The following is a 17,330-nucleotide window of genomic DNA, read 5'->3' on the forward strand; positions in this document are numbered from 1 at the left end:
AGTATGCTGCAGTTCCCTGCATTCAAATATAAAACCGTCGGCGGCAATGCTAAATAAATTGGATGTGATATTTTTGTCTCAACAACAGATTAGAAAATTGAAAATATTACCTTAAATATTGCTCGTCCAAAAAAATGACATCCGTCCACGAATTCAAATAGGAGTCGGCATGGGCAACAGCAAAATCAATGCGTGTGTGTTCGTCATTCATTCTTTATCAGCGATTAAAAATGAAATGATACGCCTATATCATTTGTTCTCTCCTTTTATAGAGCGCCATTGCGCTAATTTTCCATTGACGAGATCAGTTCATTCGGTTTTATTTAAATGTGTCCCCGAATCAACAAGAGGGTCTTTCAGAAAAAACAAATCTCGTTAATACTATTGGTAAGAAATAATTGCCTTTTAAAGAATTTCATTCGCTATATAGATGTTTAAAAATATCTAATGTAAAAGGTTACCTTGACAGTTTTTGGGTAGAGATAAAGCAATCTCTCAAAAAATTGCCAACTTGTACAAGCAGCAAGTGCAAGAATAAAATAAAAGTGAAAGTAGTTGCAACTTGCAACGATTCATTGATGTCAGCGTCGGGTGGCCTGTATCAATGCGTGATTCAAGAATTTTTCGTAATATTTCGTTTTCACAATCTTTACAAGTCCAATCAAGTAACACCTGCAGATACTGCCTACCCATTTTGTGTGTATTTCATGGTGTTATTTAAAAGAAATCTTGTTCCAGATGAATATAAAATGCTCATTAACTTAGTCCTCAAGTCTGATTGTCAAAGTGTTGGGGCTATCGGGTTGAAAAGAATGAAATGGCATCGGCTTGAATATATAATGTTTTCTAACTAAAAAACGGATATGCTTTTGTGCTGAGACTCCGGTGCGATCCATAAACGTCTCTGGAACGTCAACCTCTCTTGAAAGTACAGTTTTGATCCAATAAGTCTTCTTCGCATCGGGTCGAAGAAATAAGGTCTCAAATCAACGACAAGGAATGGTTTCTTCTTTTCTTCTGCGCCTTTCTCGTTGAGTTTGAGGAGGCCAGCACGCAAGTCCTCCAATCGCTGCCTTAAATCATGATTAAACCTGTGGGTTTATATTTTTTGCCAAAGAACGAGGGGTAAAACCTCCTTCACGAAATCTTTGATTTTGAGATCAAATTTATACGGTAAAGAAAGCCCAAGACTTTTGAGGTTCCAGTATAGAAGGTTTTTTAAACCCAGTAGAACAAACAATTAAATGTTTGTCATCGCATTTAAAATCGTGTGTAAGATCACTTTATATTGCCGTTCAAAAATCACAACTTTTTCAAACGAAATAGGAACATTTGGATCAAAAGCAGTTTTTTTTCTGACGACATCATAATCGTTCAGCTTATTTTCATACACCCTAAAGAAGGGGAATCGGTTTCGATTTGCCGTTAATTTTTTTGAAACATTGGATACTGTACCACTGCAAAAATGGTAGCTGGGCTACATTAAAGGTTTCCTCAATGTACCACCTTCTCATACTTTGAACATCGTTGATCTGGTCGTCACTGGCAAACAACAAATGATGTTTCTCCCCTACCACTACCTCAACACAATATAAAACTTTTGAGATATATATCATATCTCACATTTATGTTCAGTATACTGAAATTAACATCAAAATCAACAAAACCAAATAGTAAAAAATGCAAGGGTAACATCGTCGGCGTTCCAATTTTCTACACTTGGGACAAGCCAATTTTTATTTCCTTTTTTTAAAGCAACGTTATATTACATCTGAGAAAATCTATTTTTGACGAGTTAGGAGAACTATGAAGAACTAAATCAATGTTTTTTTCTATAGTTTATACAGTTTAATCATGCCATTTAGAAGGGTGGTAGGGTAACGACATTTTTGAAAAATTCTGATTTCACGAAGGACAGTCCACCTCAACCCTCATTACATGTCCCCTGTGAATCGAAAATAAGAATCTGATTTCAAGGTAGCTGAAACTTTTATTGGAACAAAATCATAATAATCGCACCGCTGAATTACAGAGAATAACACAGCAACGCTCATCGCACAAAGCTTAAGTGATCAAACTAATACGACTGCTAACTATATAGCAGAAAAATAATGAAAAAAAAAAAAACAATTTTCGATTTCGTCCATGGAAAAGCACCAGACATTTGTTAAGTAAAAGGTTACCCAACGGCTCTATGTTTGTCAGAGAGTATTGTATCAGCTTACATTATTAATGATGGGCTCCGGTATTTAGGCGAATTACTCATGTTTATGAGGAGATATAAATATCATTGAAGATCAAATACTTCAAGTAAAAAATCTCATCAATCCTATAATGTTGCAAGAAAGTCATGGACATCGTGAACACATACAGACGTTGATTCACTTCCACTAAATTATTACCATTCCAATTGTTTGGTCAGGGGTATGGAGAGAAGGTTCCCAAGCACAATGTCACATTTCATTTATTTTGTGTAACTTTCTACTGTTGTTTTCAAATTTTTAACTCCTTGTAGTTTCCAGAACTTGCAGTTTGAGTTTTTGATAGTTTAGAAGAAATAAATTAGATCTCTGTAACATCCTTTATAATATTTCATCTGCGAACCATTTATCAAACGATATTTGTCTAAATTTAAAAAAAATGTTATCAAATGTTCTTAAAAATTCCGTTTTCTATAAAGCACCAGAGTGATAATGAATTATTTTACTTCTTGTAAATCAATTTTACTACATGTTTATTGCTTAAAAACGTGGGAATTACATTCGCCAGACAATAAGCTCTGCCGATCAATTTCGATTCCTATTAAAATTACAATCCATATTATGCTTTGTGTCCGTAGAATTTCCCTTTACTACCCGTACCAGAAGTAGCAGTATTCAAGTAATCAATCTTATTCGTTAGTACTTAAGTATTACTCGAATTTTTTATTAAAAAATTATTTTAAAATGAACAGAAACTTCGAGTCCGATTTCAACGAAAAGCCTGACGAGTCTGGAGGTTGTTCTGATTGCGGGAAGTTAGGGTGCGTTTCATGGTGAACTTGTGGTGGAGCAGCTCAACTATTTTGTTTACAATAAAATGATTTTTTTGTTGGTTGAGTAGAAAATTTTAGTTCCACTACTAGATTAACCATAAAATGACAATTGATCTGAACTAGCAGAAAGCTCCTCCTCTTTCCCCACCCTTTCTTGAAGGTCAATCGGAAATCAAATTTTTTTTGCAATTACGTCATCTAAATTTCCTTTTTATGCTACATAAATATTTTAACATGAAAAAATATATTTTGGTATTTAAAAATCAACAACTGTTAAGTTATAAATTAAATTTCTAATTTTTTTGAATGGTTAGCTGCACCAAACGAAAAATAGACGTCAATTTTACATCATCTAGCCTTAATTGAAAATTCCCATCAAATATTTCTTATCTGCATTCTGCAATGGTAATTTAACTAAAATTAATTAAAATTAATTGTTTATTAGCTTCTCGTTTTTTCTACACATTTAGGAAAATGTTAATGATAAAATAGTGCTATTACTGACAGTAAGCCAAATGGCTTGCTGGTAGAAAATTTGTTTTTTGGTCCGTCCACTAGTGAAGTCAGTTCTATGGAAGATTCATTCGAAAGTGACGAGGACGAAATATCAGTAATCAGTTTGATAAAAGAAGACTATCCCAAACACAATGGTTACTTACAGGTTGTTCCTTGTATTGAGATTGTGATTTTTGGAGACATTTCAAAGTCTCGCGCTCTTTTTTAATATGATACTTCATTACTTAAACGTCGAAGAGTTTAGTGAAGTGAAGTGTGTTATCATGGTGGCTCAGAACCTCTTTCCATTGTTGAAATTTTTCTATCAAGATGCTTTAAGAGTGTTTTCTGACAAGTTTGGAAGAACCGACTCCACTGTTTATCATGTTATTGGCATGGTTAGCCAGTTCTTGTTTGATCAACAGTCTAATTTTATTACGATGCCCAGAACACAAAAAGAAATCAAATGTACTGAAGCTGAGTTTCAAAGAAGAAGTGGAATCCCAGGGGTTATAGGAGCTATTAATAAGAGTCATTGTCGAAAAATAGAACATGAAATCTTATCAAAATTGACTGCAGTACAGCAATTTTGTTCTGATGGCGATGGTCAAAGCTGATCGTCAGTTCAGTTACATTTTCGTTGGATCGCCAGGAAAGAATCATGACTCTTTTATTTGGAGACAATCTACCCTTCAACAAAACCTTCAGTCAAATTGTAATGCGTATTTTGATTATCGAATATATCACAAAATTGGTGATTCTGCATTTCTTCTTTTGAAGTGGTGTATTTTTTCTTACAAACAAACAGATGGAGAACAACTTTATCCAAATAGAGAAAAATATTTCATTACAAGTTATCGAGCACAAGAATTTTTGTAGAGCAGGCTTATGTGACTTGAAGATTTGATTTAGAAGAACTCAAGATTTGCATCAATCCATCCATCGAGCAGTAAATATAGTAGTAACCTCCTATGTGCTACACAACATTTGTAATAAAAATGGTGATCTTGAACTTGATGGAAATGGTGCAAATTGCAATGTGAATTCCGAACGATTTCCTGATCTAACTATAGGTTCTTTGAACGAAGGTATTATAAAACGTTTTTTCACTAAATTCTTGTTTTCCCTTCTTGGATAAAAAAAATCCTGAAAAAAAATACACTTCGTAGTCTCTGTGGAAAGAAAATCTTTGTTTGTCTTTATTGAAGAATGCAGACCGTTACATCAAGGGCTCTACATAAACAATAACTGATAGCTTAAAAGAACATTAACACAGCAAAAACGTTCAGAACACAACGAACATCTTTAAATGCCAGAGAACCACATAAGCTGTAAATCTAGTCTATTCTTTATTTTTGGCCATTTGTTCCGTAAAGACTTAAAGAAAGTTGTTTCTAAATTGGACAGCATCTTCATGACGCTTTCAGATTCAGCATGTCTCTTATTTTTCTCCTCCCTCTAGGCAGTCCTCTCATATTTGCTGATCATAAGAATTTTAATAACCCTTGCAACGTTTGTTGCTTTGCTAACTTTGGGTTTGTTCGTTTTGGTAAAACTATCGTTGAAGTCTGACTCGTCTTCATTATCCAAAAATCGAATTTGTCTAACGTGGTCTTTGCCCTTAGACTTTGGAGTCTGACTTGGGTCAACACAACATTCGGTTGTTTCTGGATTACTTAGGGGCAGATTTTCTTTGCTGACTAAAAAAAAGGAAAAAAAGGAATAAGGTCAGTGTTACCATTTCACATAAAGTACCAAGATCAGTTTCTTTCTTTACATTTTTCCTCAATCGAGTTGGATTTTGCTTCACCAGAGATGAATCACCAACATATTCTGGGTACGCTGCATTTCCCTTTCCTATATGATTCAAACACAGCAATTCACATTTAACTGGCTCGTACGAACTTTGACTAAAACTAGATACATAGAATTTTATCTATCTCATCAAAGAATTGGGGCTTGTAATTGAGAACATCTTCCTCTCAACTTGTTGATTTGGCTAAAAGAACATACTTCTTGTATTTGTGAAGATCGTTCCATTTCTGTTGGGCTGACTTACTGGGATCAGCTGTGTTTATCTTTATCCTTTTTGATCTAATATGATGGCAATCTCTTGCCACAGGGAATTTCCTAAGGAATTTTTGTCTTAGTGTCACACAGTCTGAATCAAAACTCTCTTACGAGCTCTGCAAGGGTGGAAATAAATTATTGTAGAGAAAATATATAAAATGTAACTATTACAATTTAGCATATATATACTCAAGAAAACTGCTGTAGCTTCTGCATTAATCCTCAGTTGAGTAGTGGATTTCACATTATTCCAGCAAATTTTAACGTTTCTACTGGTCTATTTGTCTTTTTTCGTAGGAGACACCAGCGAACTAGACGTTGAGCTGTCATCACTTGGATGGAATTAAAGCAAATCTTCCGCAGTTTTTGTTTTTTTCCTGGTTGTTTTGAAACATTCTTAGCCCTCTAAGGTGACTTTTTATTCATTGTGAAAATTGTCAAGATTTAAAAGACGTGATTACTGCTAGTCAACTTGGCCTTCGATGAACGTTCAATAAATCTTTAACATTGCCATCGTCAGCTTAAGGGAATACGCCATTCCCTGATTGGCTAGTCATCATCACGTGAAAAACCCCCTTTCCCTTCGTATTTTCGTAGGGAAATTAAATTTTGGTCCTTGAAAAAACTGACGTGACAAACATTTGAAATATTACACTAAGCAATGGGACTACGTTTCAAGAAATACCAGCTTTGTTTGCTGCAATCGTCACAGACCAGCTTGAAATGCTTAAATGTCTCGTCAACTACTATCAACCCCTTTTGGAGAAAGACTAGGCACAGACAGCCGATGAAGGTTTTATCCTACCAGCTAGCAGTAATCAAGGTCAAATTGCTGATGTATTCTACCTCGTCGGATCTGCTTGCATAATGTTTGGGAATCCTGGCGCCTTCAATTATGGACTTCGATGTTTGAAAAAGCCGCAAAAATTCGCTTCCCTCCGAACGGAAAGATTCTTCCGTTTTTATTTAACCCTCAGTCGGAAGCACAAAAGCTTTTATTCAAGAGTCAGTGTGAAGTCCAAAGCCTTTAAGATCTTGATTTAGTTTTGGAAAAAAGCCAGACAATTCTAAAAACACAAGCATTTATCATGTGTGAAAGGATATTGTAGAATCTTGGATCGTGCCCGAATAGATTTATCGTCTATGGATTGTGTGAATTTACCATCATGCAGCCCCAACTAGATTCTTCTGGCGGTTTTATCTCAGCTCTATAGTTTTCATTGAGCTCCTTGGAACCTCTTCCTTCTTGGAACAACTTGTCGTAAAACCAGAGAATTCGTAAAATGTCCTAAATTTAATCATTTTCGAATTGAAAAAAGTACTCAAAGATCATAAATGGATTCAACTCTCACTGTACGAACCGGAGTCAGTACGGAACTTTTACAACCTGCTGATATTGCTTGATTTTTCCTGCGCTTACCTGGTAAAGCTTAACGACCTATTGACCAACGAGGAGACGAAAGCAAGACGCCTTGAAGAAGTGTTAAGCCTGATATCTCTCATTGTGAAACTGATGGAGGAAGTTGGGAAAACAAGAATCCAGAGAAGAAAACTGTCCAGAAACCCATGTAAACGACTACGAACGAAGAAACTCCACGGTAATCTCACTTCTTAAAGCGTTATCCATGCAAATGCGTATGGACTTAAATGACTACAAGATAGCAATGCTCATGCTTGAAATCGGATGCTCATTTGAAGAATGTCGCGTAGAGAGAAGTATTGGATTGAAAATCATCTTAAACCTGTATCAAAATTTCCGTGCCTTAATTTTCGCATTAAAAAAACGCTGCCGACCAAGAAGTGGGAGGCACTTAACTCTTGCGTGATTTTCTTAACTGAGTTTCTTCAAGATGAAAATTTGAACGGATTGAGTTTTCCAAGTCTTATGCTGTGCCTCGAATTTTCTTTCGAGTTGCTCTTGAACATGTACGAAGGATATTTCCCGGTCAACAAGATGGCATTTTCCTCATCTACCTGGCCTTACAATGAAGACTTGAGATTCACGTCAATGGATCGTAGCAGATTTGGCGATTTAAGCATTATAACTCATTCAGTCACTTCAGATCCAAAGCTGAAGATCTGCTGGTGTAAGAACATCTGGCAAAAGCCAGGACGACAACCAATTCTTTAGAGTAAGTTTCGTCTTGCAGGGAAGTTTTAAACATCCTTGATTGGAAATTTCCCAGTTACTCAAAGAATTCTTCGGCCTCATACAAGCTTTTTTGTTCGATCCTGCACAATGCAACCAAATTCAAAGGGGTAATATTGAATATTTATTTATGTAAGCTCTTCTATTTGTACTGTATTTTGTACTATTTGTACTAAACTGTACAAAATGTAGCTGATCCATTTGATAGTAGTGCATACGTGAGGACTGAGGAGTGGGGACTGGAGATCACTTTTTTCTTCGTATTAGATGGTTCTGGTACAGCTTTTTTCACTCCTCATAGTGTCGTGTGTCAAGTTAGACTGTGAGTGGGTAATTTTAAATTATTGAGTCGCAAATTTTTCAATTGAATTCAGATACTCGCCTCCTTTTTGAAAAGTTTCTCCACTGGTAACGCAATAATCGATCTGCTGTTTTCTTTCCTAAGAGTGAGTCACTCATGTAATATTAATGAGACTCAAATTTTAAATTTTTTCTGAATCTTAGATGTATTTGTCCTCTGAAGAGATTGCCCTCGCGATGCAAATGAATGGTACAAGTGCTGAAGATCTGTTGGTGCAAGAGCAACTGGCAGAAGCCAGAACAACAACAAATTTCTTGGAGCAAGTTTTTTCTTGCAGGAAAGTCTTAAACATCCTTGACTGGAAGTTTCCCGCTTATAAGAATTCCTCGGCTTCATACAAGCTTTTGTGTTCCATCCTGCACAACCCAACAAAATTCAAAGGGGTAATGTTGAATATTTATTTATGTAAGCTCTTCTATTTTAACAACTTCAATTATCCTACAGGAAACCCCCATATCTGAAGGGGAATGGGATTTGGTGAAGACCAGAATGATCGCCAAACAAAAGTCAATCAAGAGATTGCAATATACTAAAGGAAAGAAAATTCCCAGTACCGTCAAATCTGTAAAAACACTCAAGAAAAAACCGACCCGAACGGCCTACTCACAACACACACACACGACGTCCGCACACACACACAGACTCACTCCCTCACAGCAAGCACGTAGCAGCACGTCTCTCCACTGACGTGTGCCCAGTCTAATCCTCGGGACTCCAAACGGACAGGTTGGGACTTTTCAATTATTTCTCCCTCCTTGTTACAAACAAGTGCCAACAACAGAGCCCTCCTCCCATAAACACCCCATGCAGACATACCAGGAACCCCAAAGAAAAAACATTAAAAAAATCGATTTTCTTCCTATTCGGTACCTTCCAGTGAGAAAAAATAACTTTGGAATCTCGAAGGTATAATGACGTGACAAAACAAGCGGGGTCTTTGAACACGCCAATGTATTGAGGTGAGTCGAGCGAGGAGAGGACCTCGCAGTTAGACAACTAAATGGCGACTGAGGGGGGAAATGAAGCTGTGGGGGAGAAGACGGAAGGGCGCAGGGTTGCAACACATTACAGAAGGGAAAAAAGGAATGACTCAGCATTTGATTGTGTGGTCTTTCTCTCCCTTTTGGTAAGGGACGGTGCCTAAACTGCTCTATACGGACTCCTAATAACATCCACCACCACCAACTTTAAATACAAATGGTTGCGTGTGTGTGTGTGTGTGTGGAAAGGCCCATGTCATTAGTCAAGCCAAGCAGCGGCAGTAAGTAGTGTGGGATAGGTCGTTAACACCGGCCAGGATATTTCGAGACAAGTCGGATGAGGGCGGAGGAGAAAGCTGATAGGATTCCGCGCACTCAAGTATGCGATGATTTACCTCGAGTAGGGCCTTTTTCGTGAGCTTCTGATTGACCTCGGGTCGGTTGGTGATGTTCTTGGCTCGGTGGGCGTAGTCGAGGGTTGATAGAGTCTCCTCCAGGTCGGCGGCCGCTGGCGAGATAGTAGCGATGATAGACGTTTTAGTTCGGCCGCCCAGAGAGTCCTGAAGCAAGTGTGTCAGTTTCGACTCTCTAAATGATTCCAAGAGAAGAAAAACATTTCCATTATAACGTTATTAACGCGTTGAATGACGCATCCATTTTTGTTGCCGTAGGGCACAGTCGAATCATTCCGTTTAAATTATGTACCTGTATGGGATGTGTGGATCACGCTCGACGAGGGAAGTGATAACACGACCAAGTGTCAGCAACGATTGATTGATATTGCCGGCTACACGAGCTCGGCGTTCAACGGCCCCAGATCGACCAATGTTCTCACTCCCGACCAAATCGACCAGGTTCAGTTTGCCAATCTTCATGAGCTCCTCGCCGTCGTTGTTCTCCTTGATGTGAACAGTGATGGAGAAGATGGTATGCGAGCGACTCGAATGGGCATTCATTAGCGTGGCTGCTTTTTGACGCTTGAGCGAGCCTTTAGCCAAAATACTGTAAACCTTAAGATAAATAACCATGAAATAACAGATGGTAAACAACAGACTTAAAGCAGCCTTAAAATGTTGAAATGGAAGACAATAGAAACCAGGAAAAACTCACTTCGTTTATGTTGTGCACAGTTACCTCCTCCATGCCTCGGATAATGACTGAGCCCTTCTTGGTTGTGTCATCATACAAGCTTTAACAAATTGAAAGACAAATGTGTTTTTACTAAACGGTCACAAAAATGATTAGGATAATGTAATGAATGACTCACCAAAGTTTGGTAGTGTCATCAGTTCCAGACAGCAAATCGTAGATGTCTTCATTGGAAATTTCAATAAATGAAACACGAACTGTACACTCAACTTCTTGAATCCTCAATTCATCAAACAGATCTGACAGTGTTCTAGGAATTATTCCAGCATAGGAGTCTTAAATGAGTTAACAAACCAAAATTGAAAACAAAGTCTTAACCATGAACAAGTTCTGTTTTCGAAAAACTTACTATCTCCCTTGTGTTAAGTCTGCGTTTAAGCACTGTATTCTTGGTCTACAAGTGTACGAAATACATAAGACGGGAACGGTAAGACCTTCCTTCACTCTCTTCTCGAATCGAATGCCGTTCGCTCCGTGGCCCTCTGGCGTAAGCCTTTCGTGCGCCATCTGTCCACGCATTAAATACATCACAACTCCTCCCGAGCCCTCGCTCGGTACAAACAAACGGAACAAACAAATAGAACGATTGTTCCATGAATACAGCCAATGGGAAACCGATTTTTCCAACACTTTGGGGCAAATTGGGGACAATTGCATATCAACGAGTACAAATGATCAGACGGGAATGGTTGTACGACATGAAATAAATTACACAGATGTGATGACCCTTTGCTTCCGAACGCGAGTTCCACGGCGGGGGCCGTCCGGCGCCGGAACGATGGGAGGTTGTCGGGTTGGTGCGGGGGGAACGATGACGTCCAATACCGTGGGCACGCTGCCGTCTGCCGATGGGTTGATTCGGTCGATCGTCGCCGTTGTCTCTTCTTCCGCCGGGACCAAGGGGCGGAGGAACCGCCGATTGCGCCACAGGACGCTTCCACTAGCAAATTTGATTCGGTAGGAGCGGTAGCGGCCGACCGCCACGATGACGCCCACATGAGTCCAAAGCTTGGAATCCGGGTCTTGGATTCGTACCTGTGTGCCGATCCGAAGGGGTGACAATGGGCGGGTATGAGCATCGTACCGAAGTTTAGTTTCGGCAGCTGCCGCCGCCTGTCGCTCCCGTGCTATCATGGCGTCCTGCCATTCGGGAGCGTAGGATAATCGATGCGCCGGGACGATTGAGCGGAGTTGGTGGCCGAATAAAATTTGTGCCGGCGATGCACCGCTCTCGTGGGGGGTGTTCCGAAACTCCATTAGCCCCGCGAGAAATTCTTCCGATGATAAGTCTCCGGTCTTCGCCACTAATTCTTTTATCGCCTTCACTGCTGCCTCCGCATGGCCGTTGCTCTGGGGGTAATGAGGGGTAGAGTTACCCCACGCCACGCCCCAACGTTTCAGTGTCTCTTGGAAGACTCCAGCATCGAATTGAGGTCCATTATCCGAGCGGAATCGCATGGGCACGCCCAGCTCGACGAAATTGTGCACGACTGCCTGGACTACTTCTCGCGCGGTGGGATCGCGTCGCCACTGGTGGACTACCGGCCAACCCGATAATCTGTCCGCGTATACCAGCACATGGAGGTTTCCGTGCTGGAATAAGTCGGCCGAAACGTCTTCAAATACGAATGTCGGTGGCGGGTCTGACATCAGTGGCTCCTGGCACTGGCTCGGCCGCCTCTCCTGGCACTTGGAGCAGCGTTCGACGAGCATCGTGACGTCGTTTGATATTCCCGGCCAATATACCGTCTGCTGGGCCCGTCGTTTTGTCCGGACGATGCCCTGGTGGGCGGCGTGAAGTTTTTGGAGAATATTACGGCGAGATGAGAACGGCACCACGATGCGGGATCCAAAGAGGACAAGGCCGTCTTCCGTAGACAGTTGATGACGAATGGACCAAAACTGACGTATGTAGTTCGTCACGCGGGCACGGTCCGTGCCGAAATCTGATTCGACTGCCGCCACTAGAGCCGTGTAGTCCGCGTCTGCCACGGCGGTGGATCGTAGATCGGCCAGCAAAGCGTCCGGCAAATGATCCGGCGGGGCCGATTCGTCTTCAGAGTTGCATACAGCCGCGATCGACTGAATCACCACGTTTCGGACGGAAAAATCAAGGTCTGCGCCAACACGTTCATCTTCCGGCGCAGGGTCGTTGACTGGGGCCCGTGATAAGGCGTCCGGAATGGCATGCTCCTTCCCCTTTCTCCAAACGGTTGTGAAAGAATAGGGCGACAGTCGCTCTTTCAGACGCTGTATCTTGGGATTGTCTATAGCATCCAGGGTATACTTATCTAAGATTGCTACGAGGGCCTGATGATCCACCATCAGGGTGGAATTTGGTAGACCGGATAGGTATAAGCGGCACTTTCGGATCGCCCACTCGACTGCGGCCAGCTCCAGCTCCACGATGGCGTATCGTGACTCGACGTCGGAGCACCAACGGGAATTGGCATCCACCAGACGCCAGCCTCCGTCGTGTCGCTGCATTAACGCATACCCCATTCCATTCTTGCGTGAGGCGTCGACTTGGATGACCGTTTCACGGTCTGGTTCGAAATGGACCACCACGGGCGGGGAGATTAAAGCCAACTTAACGGCGGCAAATGCTCGGTCATGGTCTGGCGTCCACACGTACGGGTTGCGGGTGCTAAGAAGAGGTCGAAGGGGTTCCTTCGCCGCTGCCACTTCCGTCGAAAATCCGGCAAGTTGCTCCACCAAGCCCATGAATGACCGTAATTCCGAAATATAAGTCGGCCGGGGAAATTGAGACAGGGCCTTTAACTTGGCCTCCTCGATGGTAACTCCGCCGTGCTTGATCTCGTATCCGACCCACGACACACGATTTTGGGCGAAGCGAAACTTTTCTTTGCTGAATGTGATCCCGGCGTCGCGTGCCGCTTGGAGAACTTCACACACTCCCCTCACGTGCTCGGGGAAGGTACGATCAAAGCGAAGCAGATCGTCGACCACACGCACCGTATTTGACACTGCGGCGAACGCAACATCCGCCCTCCTGTTGTATTCGTCACCCGAGCAACTGAGGCCCATGGACGCGCGGAGGAACTTATAACGGCCCCACGGCGTCATAAAGGTGGTTAAATGTTGACAGGAGGGGTGGAGGGGAATTTGATAGTATCCGTTGGCGGCGTCGAAGCTGGTGTAGAATCGGCACTCGCTGTCTATTTCGGCGACCGCATCACGTGGAGTACGCGTAGGGTGAGTTGGCCGCAGGACGAACTTATTTAACCGGGTATGGTCGACACAGATGCGGATCTTGCCGGTCTTGGCACTCCTAATCACCACCAGGGGGGCGGCCCATTCCGACGCTTCGGTCACTGGCACGATCACTCCCTGCGACACTAATTGGTCCAGCTTGGACTTTACTTCCGGACGATCACTAAACGGGATTGGTCGGGCGCCGTTCACATAATACGGCACTGCATCGTCCCGCAACTGAACCATCATGTCTGGCCCCACCATTGTACGTAAACCATCTTCCTGGTCAAACACAGAATCGAATTCTGCTGCGATAAAAGCCTCGATTTCTGCGATCTGTTCCGCTGATGGGTCCAAGGGTAAGTGAATGTGCCGTAGAAATTCCCACTCTGCTGGTTGAGTCGGCTTATCTGCATCCTCCGTCGGCGAAATCTGCACGGACTGAATTGGTATCAGTGGCAGTGGGTAATCCGCATGGATGATTGCAAGATTCACGCAATCCAAACGGCAGATGAGCATTCCGCGGATTTCCGGGCAAAACACCACCGTCATACGAGTACACCGGCCGCCATAACGGACGGAAATTTCGTGCTGCCCGATGGATAGGAGTGGAGTGGACCGGTCCACCATGACCAGTTCGAAAGGGGAATGCAATAGGTCCGCTTCGGTCATACCTCAAGCCGCCATGACATCGCGCCCGGCCACGCTCACCTCTGCTCCAGGGTCGGGGATTGCGTCATTGATTGTCGCGACCGACGAGCCGCTCTCGTCCAACAAAACCTCCAATGCGATGGTGGGGGATCTGCGTTGCCGATGGTTGGCTTGCACGTTGCCGATAGTAATGTGACCGACTTTCGATTTCGATCCGCCGCTGCCGCAACCGCCGCCAACGCCGCTACTGCTGCCACCGCCGCTGCCGTTGCTGCCACCACTGCTGCCGTTGCCGCCACCGCCGCCTCTCTTTCCTCTGTCGCGATTAGGGCACTTTGGAGCAAAATGGTCCGGTTGACCGCATGAATGGCACGTGCGTCCTATGGCCGGGCACGTCATCCCAGTGGAGTGCGCTGCGTGACCGCATGATTTGCATTCGTTTGCATATGGGCGCTCGTGCGATTTCGTTTGTTCTGGATCAATGATATGCCGGAATGGCCACTTCAAGATCGTTCATTGGCCCGTGCGGATTCTTCACTCCTGCAAATGTTGACTGTCGATTGCAGGGCGGGCAATGGGCTCATTGCCAGCAGCTTTTTCTTGGTTTCAGCATCTCTCGTGCCGGCAATGATGCGCGTGACTAGACGGGTGTCGAAACAGGTTGCACATAAATCTGCCGCTTCAGCTAAGCGGCGGAGTGCGATATAAAAATCGTCGAACGTTTCCGATGGACCTTGTCGCCGTTCTTCGAAGGCGGCTCTGTCGAGGGCGATATTACGTTTCGCGCGGACGTAATCGGCGATGCGATCCAGTACCAAATCCGGGGTGGTGACCGTGGTGGGCAGTATACCCAGCGCCACCTCGACAACTTGTTGCATGGCTGGGTCCAGAGCCATACGGAAAGCCGCCATCTGCTCCGACCCAGGGTATGTTGCCAGCTGGCTTAGTTCGGCGAAGTCGTTCCAACGGTTCCTCCAGGACCGCAGGAGGGGAATGGTGACATCGCCGTGAAGTTTTTCCACGTTAGAGGTGTCCAGCCGCCGTCGTTGAGGCGTTGCCGGAATGACAAGACCGCCGCCGCCACCGCCACCACCGCCACCGCCGCCACCAGCGCCACCGCCACCGCCACCACCAGCGCCTCCACCGGCCGCCGTGATCAATGTTTGCAGTTGACCAGAAATGGCCAGTAATTGAGCCTCCAGGGTGTCGATCCGGTTTCCGGCCGCCGCCGCTGCCGCTAACGCATCCGCCGCCGTTGGTGCCGCCGGTGCTGCCATTGGGAGTGTGGCTCGCAGACGAGCTCGGGTGATGATGGGTGAAGAAGCGAGATGTTGCTTCCGTTTGGACATAAGCGGAGCGCGAGTATAATCACAGCCGCCCACTGGCCACTATGTTCAGCGATGCTGTGTCACGCAGAATATGCGATGCGTAGATGGTACGAAAGGCACAGCGACGATTTTGTACCGTGTGTTGCGCCACCTGTTGGTCGAAAGCGAACTTCGTGGGAATACGGAACAAACAATGCTCTGACGAATAAGGCACTAATAACACTCGTCGCACAGAAAAAGAAAAAATCGGGTTGAAAAATTAACTCAGCGAGAAAAGTAGTTGGGGCCTGATATGCCGTGAATTTGATCTGCCGACACACAAAGAGGGGCTGCAAAAACCAAGATGGCGGCGCCCATGAACCGCATGCGTTGGTCGGATTCGCACCGCCGAAAAAAAATGTTGATAAGTCGAGAGAATTCAAAGCAATCTTAAATGCCACACAACTAACAGTACGAGGACCGGCACATGTGTGACGCCTCCGACAGAGTGGGAGTGGGGATTCGATCGTCAAGGCAAGATGGCGGCGTGCATGGGCCGCATGGACGAAAGTCGAACACTGAGGCGAGGAACACAGGGAAACGCAGGGTTCACTAGAGTCACGAAAAAGTACACCACTGTGATTAGCAATCGTAGGTGCGTGAGACCAACTGCGCCATGTTAAGTCTGCGTTTAAGCACTGTATTCTTGGTCTACAAGTGTACGAAATACATAAGACGGGAACGGTAAGACCTTCCTTCACTCTCTTCTCGACTCGAATGCCGTTCGCTCCGTGGCCCTCTGGCGTAAGCCTTTCGTGCGCCATCTGTCCACGCATTAAATACATCACACCTTGAAGATGACACTTTGTCACGCCTATCACCCTCCATGGTGAAAGTTTTGCCTGTCCCCGTCTGTCCATATGCAAATACAGTGCAGTTATAGCCTGCAAGCACATCATTCACCAATGGAGCGGCAACAACTTTGTAGACTTCAATTTGCTTTGAATTTATTCCAAAGACCCGATCAAAGCTGAAAGATTTTTTTAGCAAACTCTTCTCAACCACCTGCACTTCTTTCTTGTTGCCTGCTGGAGTTTTAACCACAATGGGTGAACGGGCTGCTTTCTCTTGCGAGCTAACAGGCCTTGAAAATTTGCCATGAAAAAAATAACGTTATGTTGAGTTGCAAAAAGACAGTTAGAAAAATAAACGCCCTTACCGAACTCGGACGAAGACTTGGATATTCTTATTTTTATCACACATTTCTCTGCGTTTCGCTTCGCTCATAATCTGAGCACAACCCTTGCAATTTTAATTAAATCGAACAAAGACTACGACGAACTTTATGCAACGGTCATCTAATCGAGGCGACTGAGGGTAAAATTAAGATGGCCCCCGGATTCAGGGGTTGAGCTATTGGCCCCTGCCGCTAGGGGGCCTACGGGGAAGGGCCGCGCCTACCAGGCTGAATTTTTATTTCCTAAAATCAGAAGATAAAAAACGACAATGTCACAATCTGACAAATAATAACCATTAATGATGAAAACATAAATTTAAATTGTATGCCTTCGATAAATAATTAACTGAAACCCCCCAAAAAAGAAATGGCGATTGAAACTGACGTCATAATGGCTTGTTCCTTTTGGGGCGATGGGGGCCAGTACCCTACACAGTTTAAAAATAGCAAAACATGTACATGTCGTCATAATTATAAATGGGTAAAATCTGATCCGATCTGATCAAACAATATTCAATGTAAATCTTTTTAAAAATTAAGAAAAATAAAAGAGGAATGATGGAGGGAAAAAAATCAAAAGTGCAGCTTTTTCAGGGCTATTTAACCTGGAACAAACAACACAATTCATTTAATAGGTATGAAACATTGATTTGGAAACAAAAATAAGAGTCGATTTGTTTA

The 17,330-nt window shown here is 43.5% G+C and overlaps 1 protein-coding gene across 1 annotated transcript; it reads right to left on the reverse strand.

Moving 5' to 3' along the window:
- Positions 1-9,343: 9,343 nt before the first annotated feature.
- On the reverse strand, positions 9,344-16,888 carry LOC124327648 (kinesin-like protein KIF11). Its single transcript, XM_046786639.1, has 7 exons — positions 16,632-16,888; positions 16,263-16,556; positions 12,492-12,498; positions 10,357-10,514; positions 10,200-10,278; positions 9,795-10,099; positions 9,344-9,677 (listed from the first exon to the last, which is right to left on the reverse strand). The coding sequence occupies exons 1-7, from the start codon at positions 16,697-16,699 to the stop codon at positions 9,353-9,355; spliced, it is 1,236 nt and encodes a 411-aa protein (XP_046642595.1). The 5' UTR covers positions 16,700-16,888; the 3' UTR covers positions 9,344-9,352.
- Positions 16,889-17,330: the final 442 nt, after the last annotated feature.

This window comes from Daphnia pulicaria, chromosome 2 (genome assembly GCF_021234035.1).
Source record: "Daphnia pulicaria isolate SC F1-1A chromosome 2, SC_F0-13Bv2, whole genome shotgun sequence".
Classification (NCBI taxonomy): Eukaryota; Metazoa; Arthropoda; class Branchiopoda; order Diplostraca; family Daphniidae; genus Daphnia; species Daphnia pulicaria.

Excerpts from the sequence above, each read along its gene's own strand:
- LOC124327648 (XM_046786639.1), bottom strand. The coding sequence starts at position 16,699 with ATGAGCGAAGCGAAACGCAGAGAAATGTGTGATAAAAATAAGAATATC. Across the intron at positions 16,557-16,631 it reads CAAGTCTTCGTCCGAGTTCG|GCCTGTTAGCTCGCAAGAGA; the intron begins GTAAGGGCGTTT and ends CAAATTTTCAAG. Across the intron at positions 10,279-10,356 it reads GATGACACTACCAAACTTTG|CTTGTATGATGACACAACCA; the intron begins GTGAGTCATTCA and ends AATTTGTTAAAG.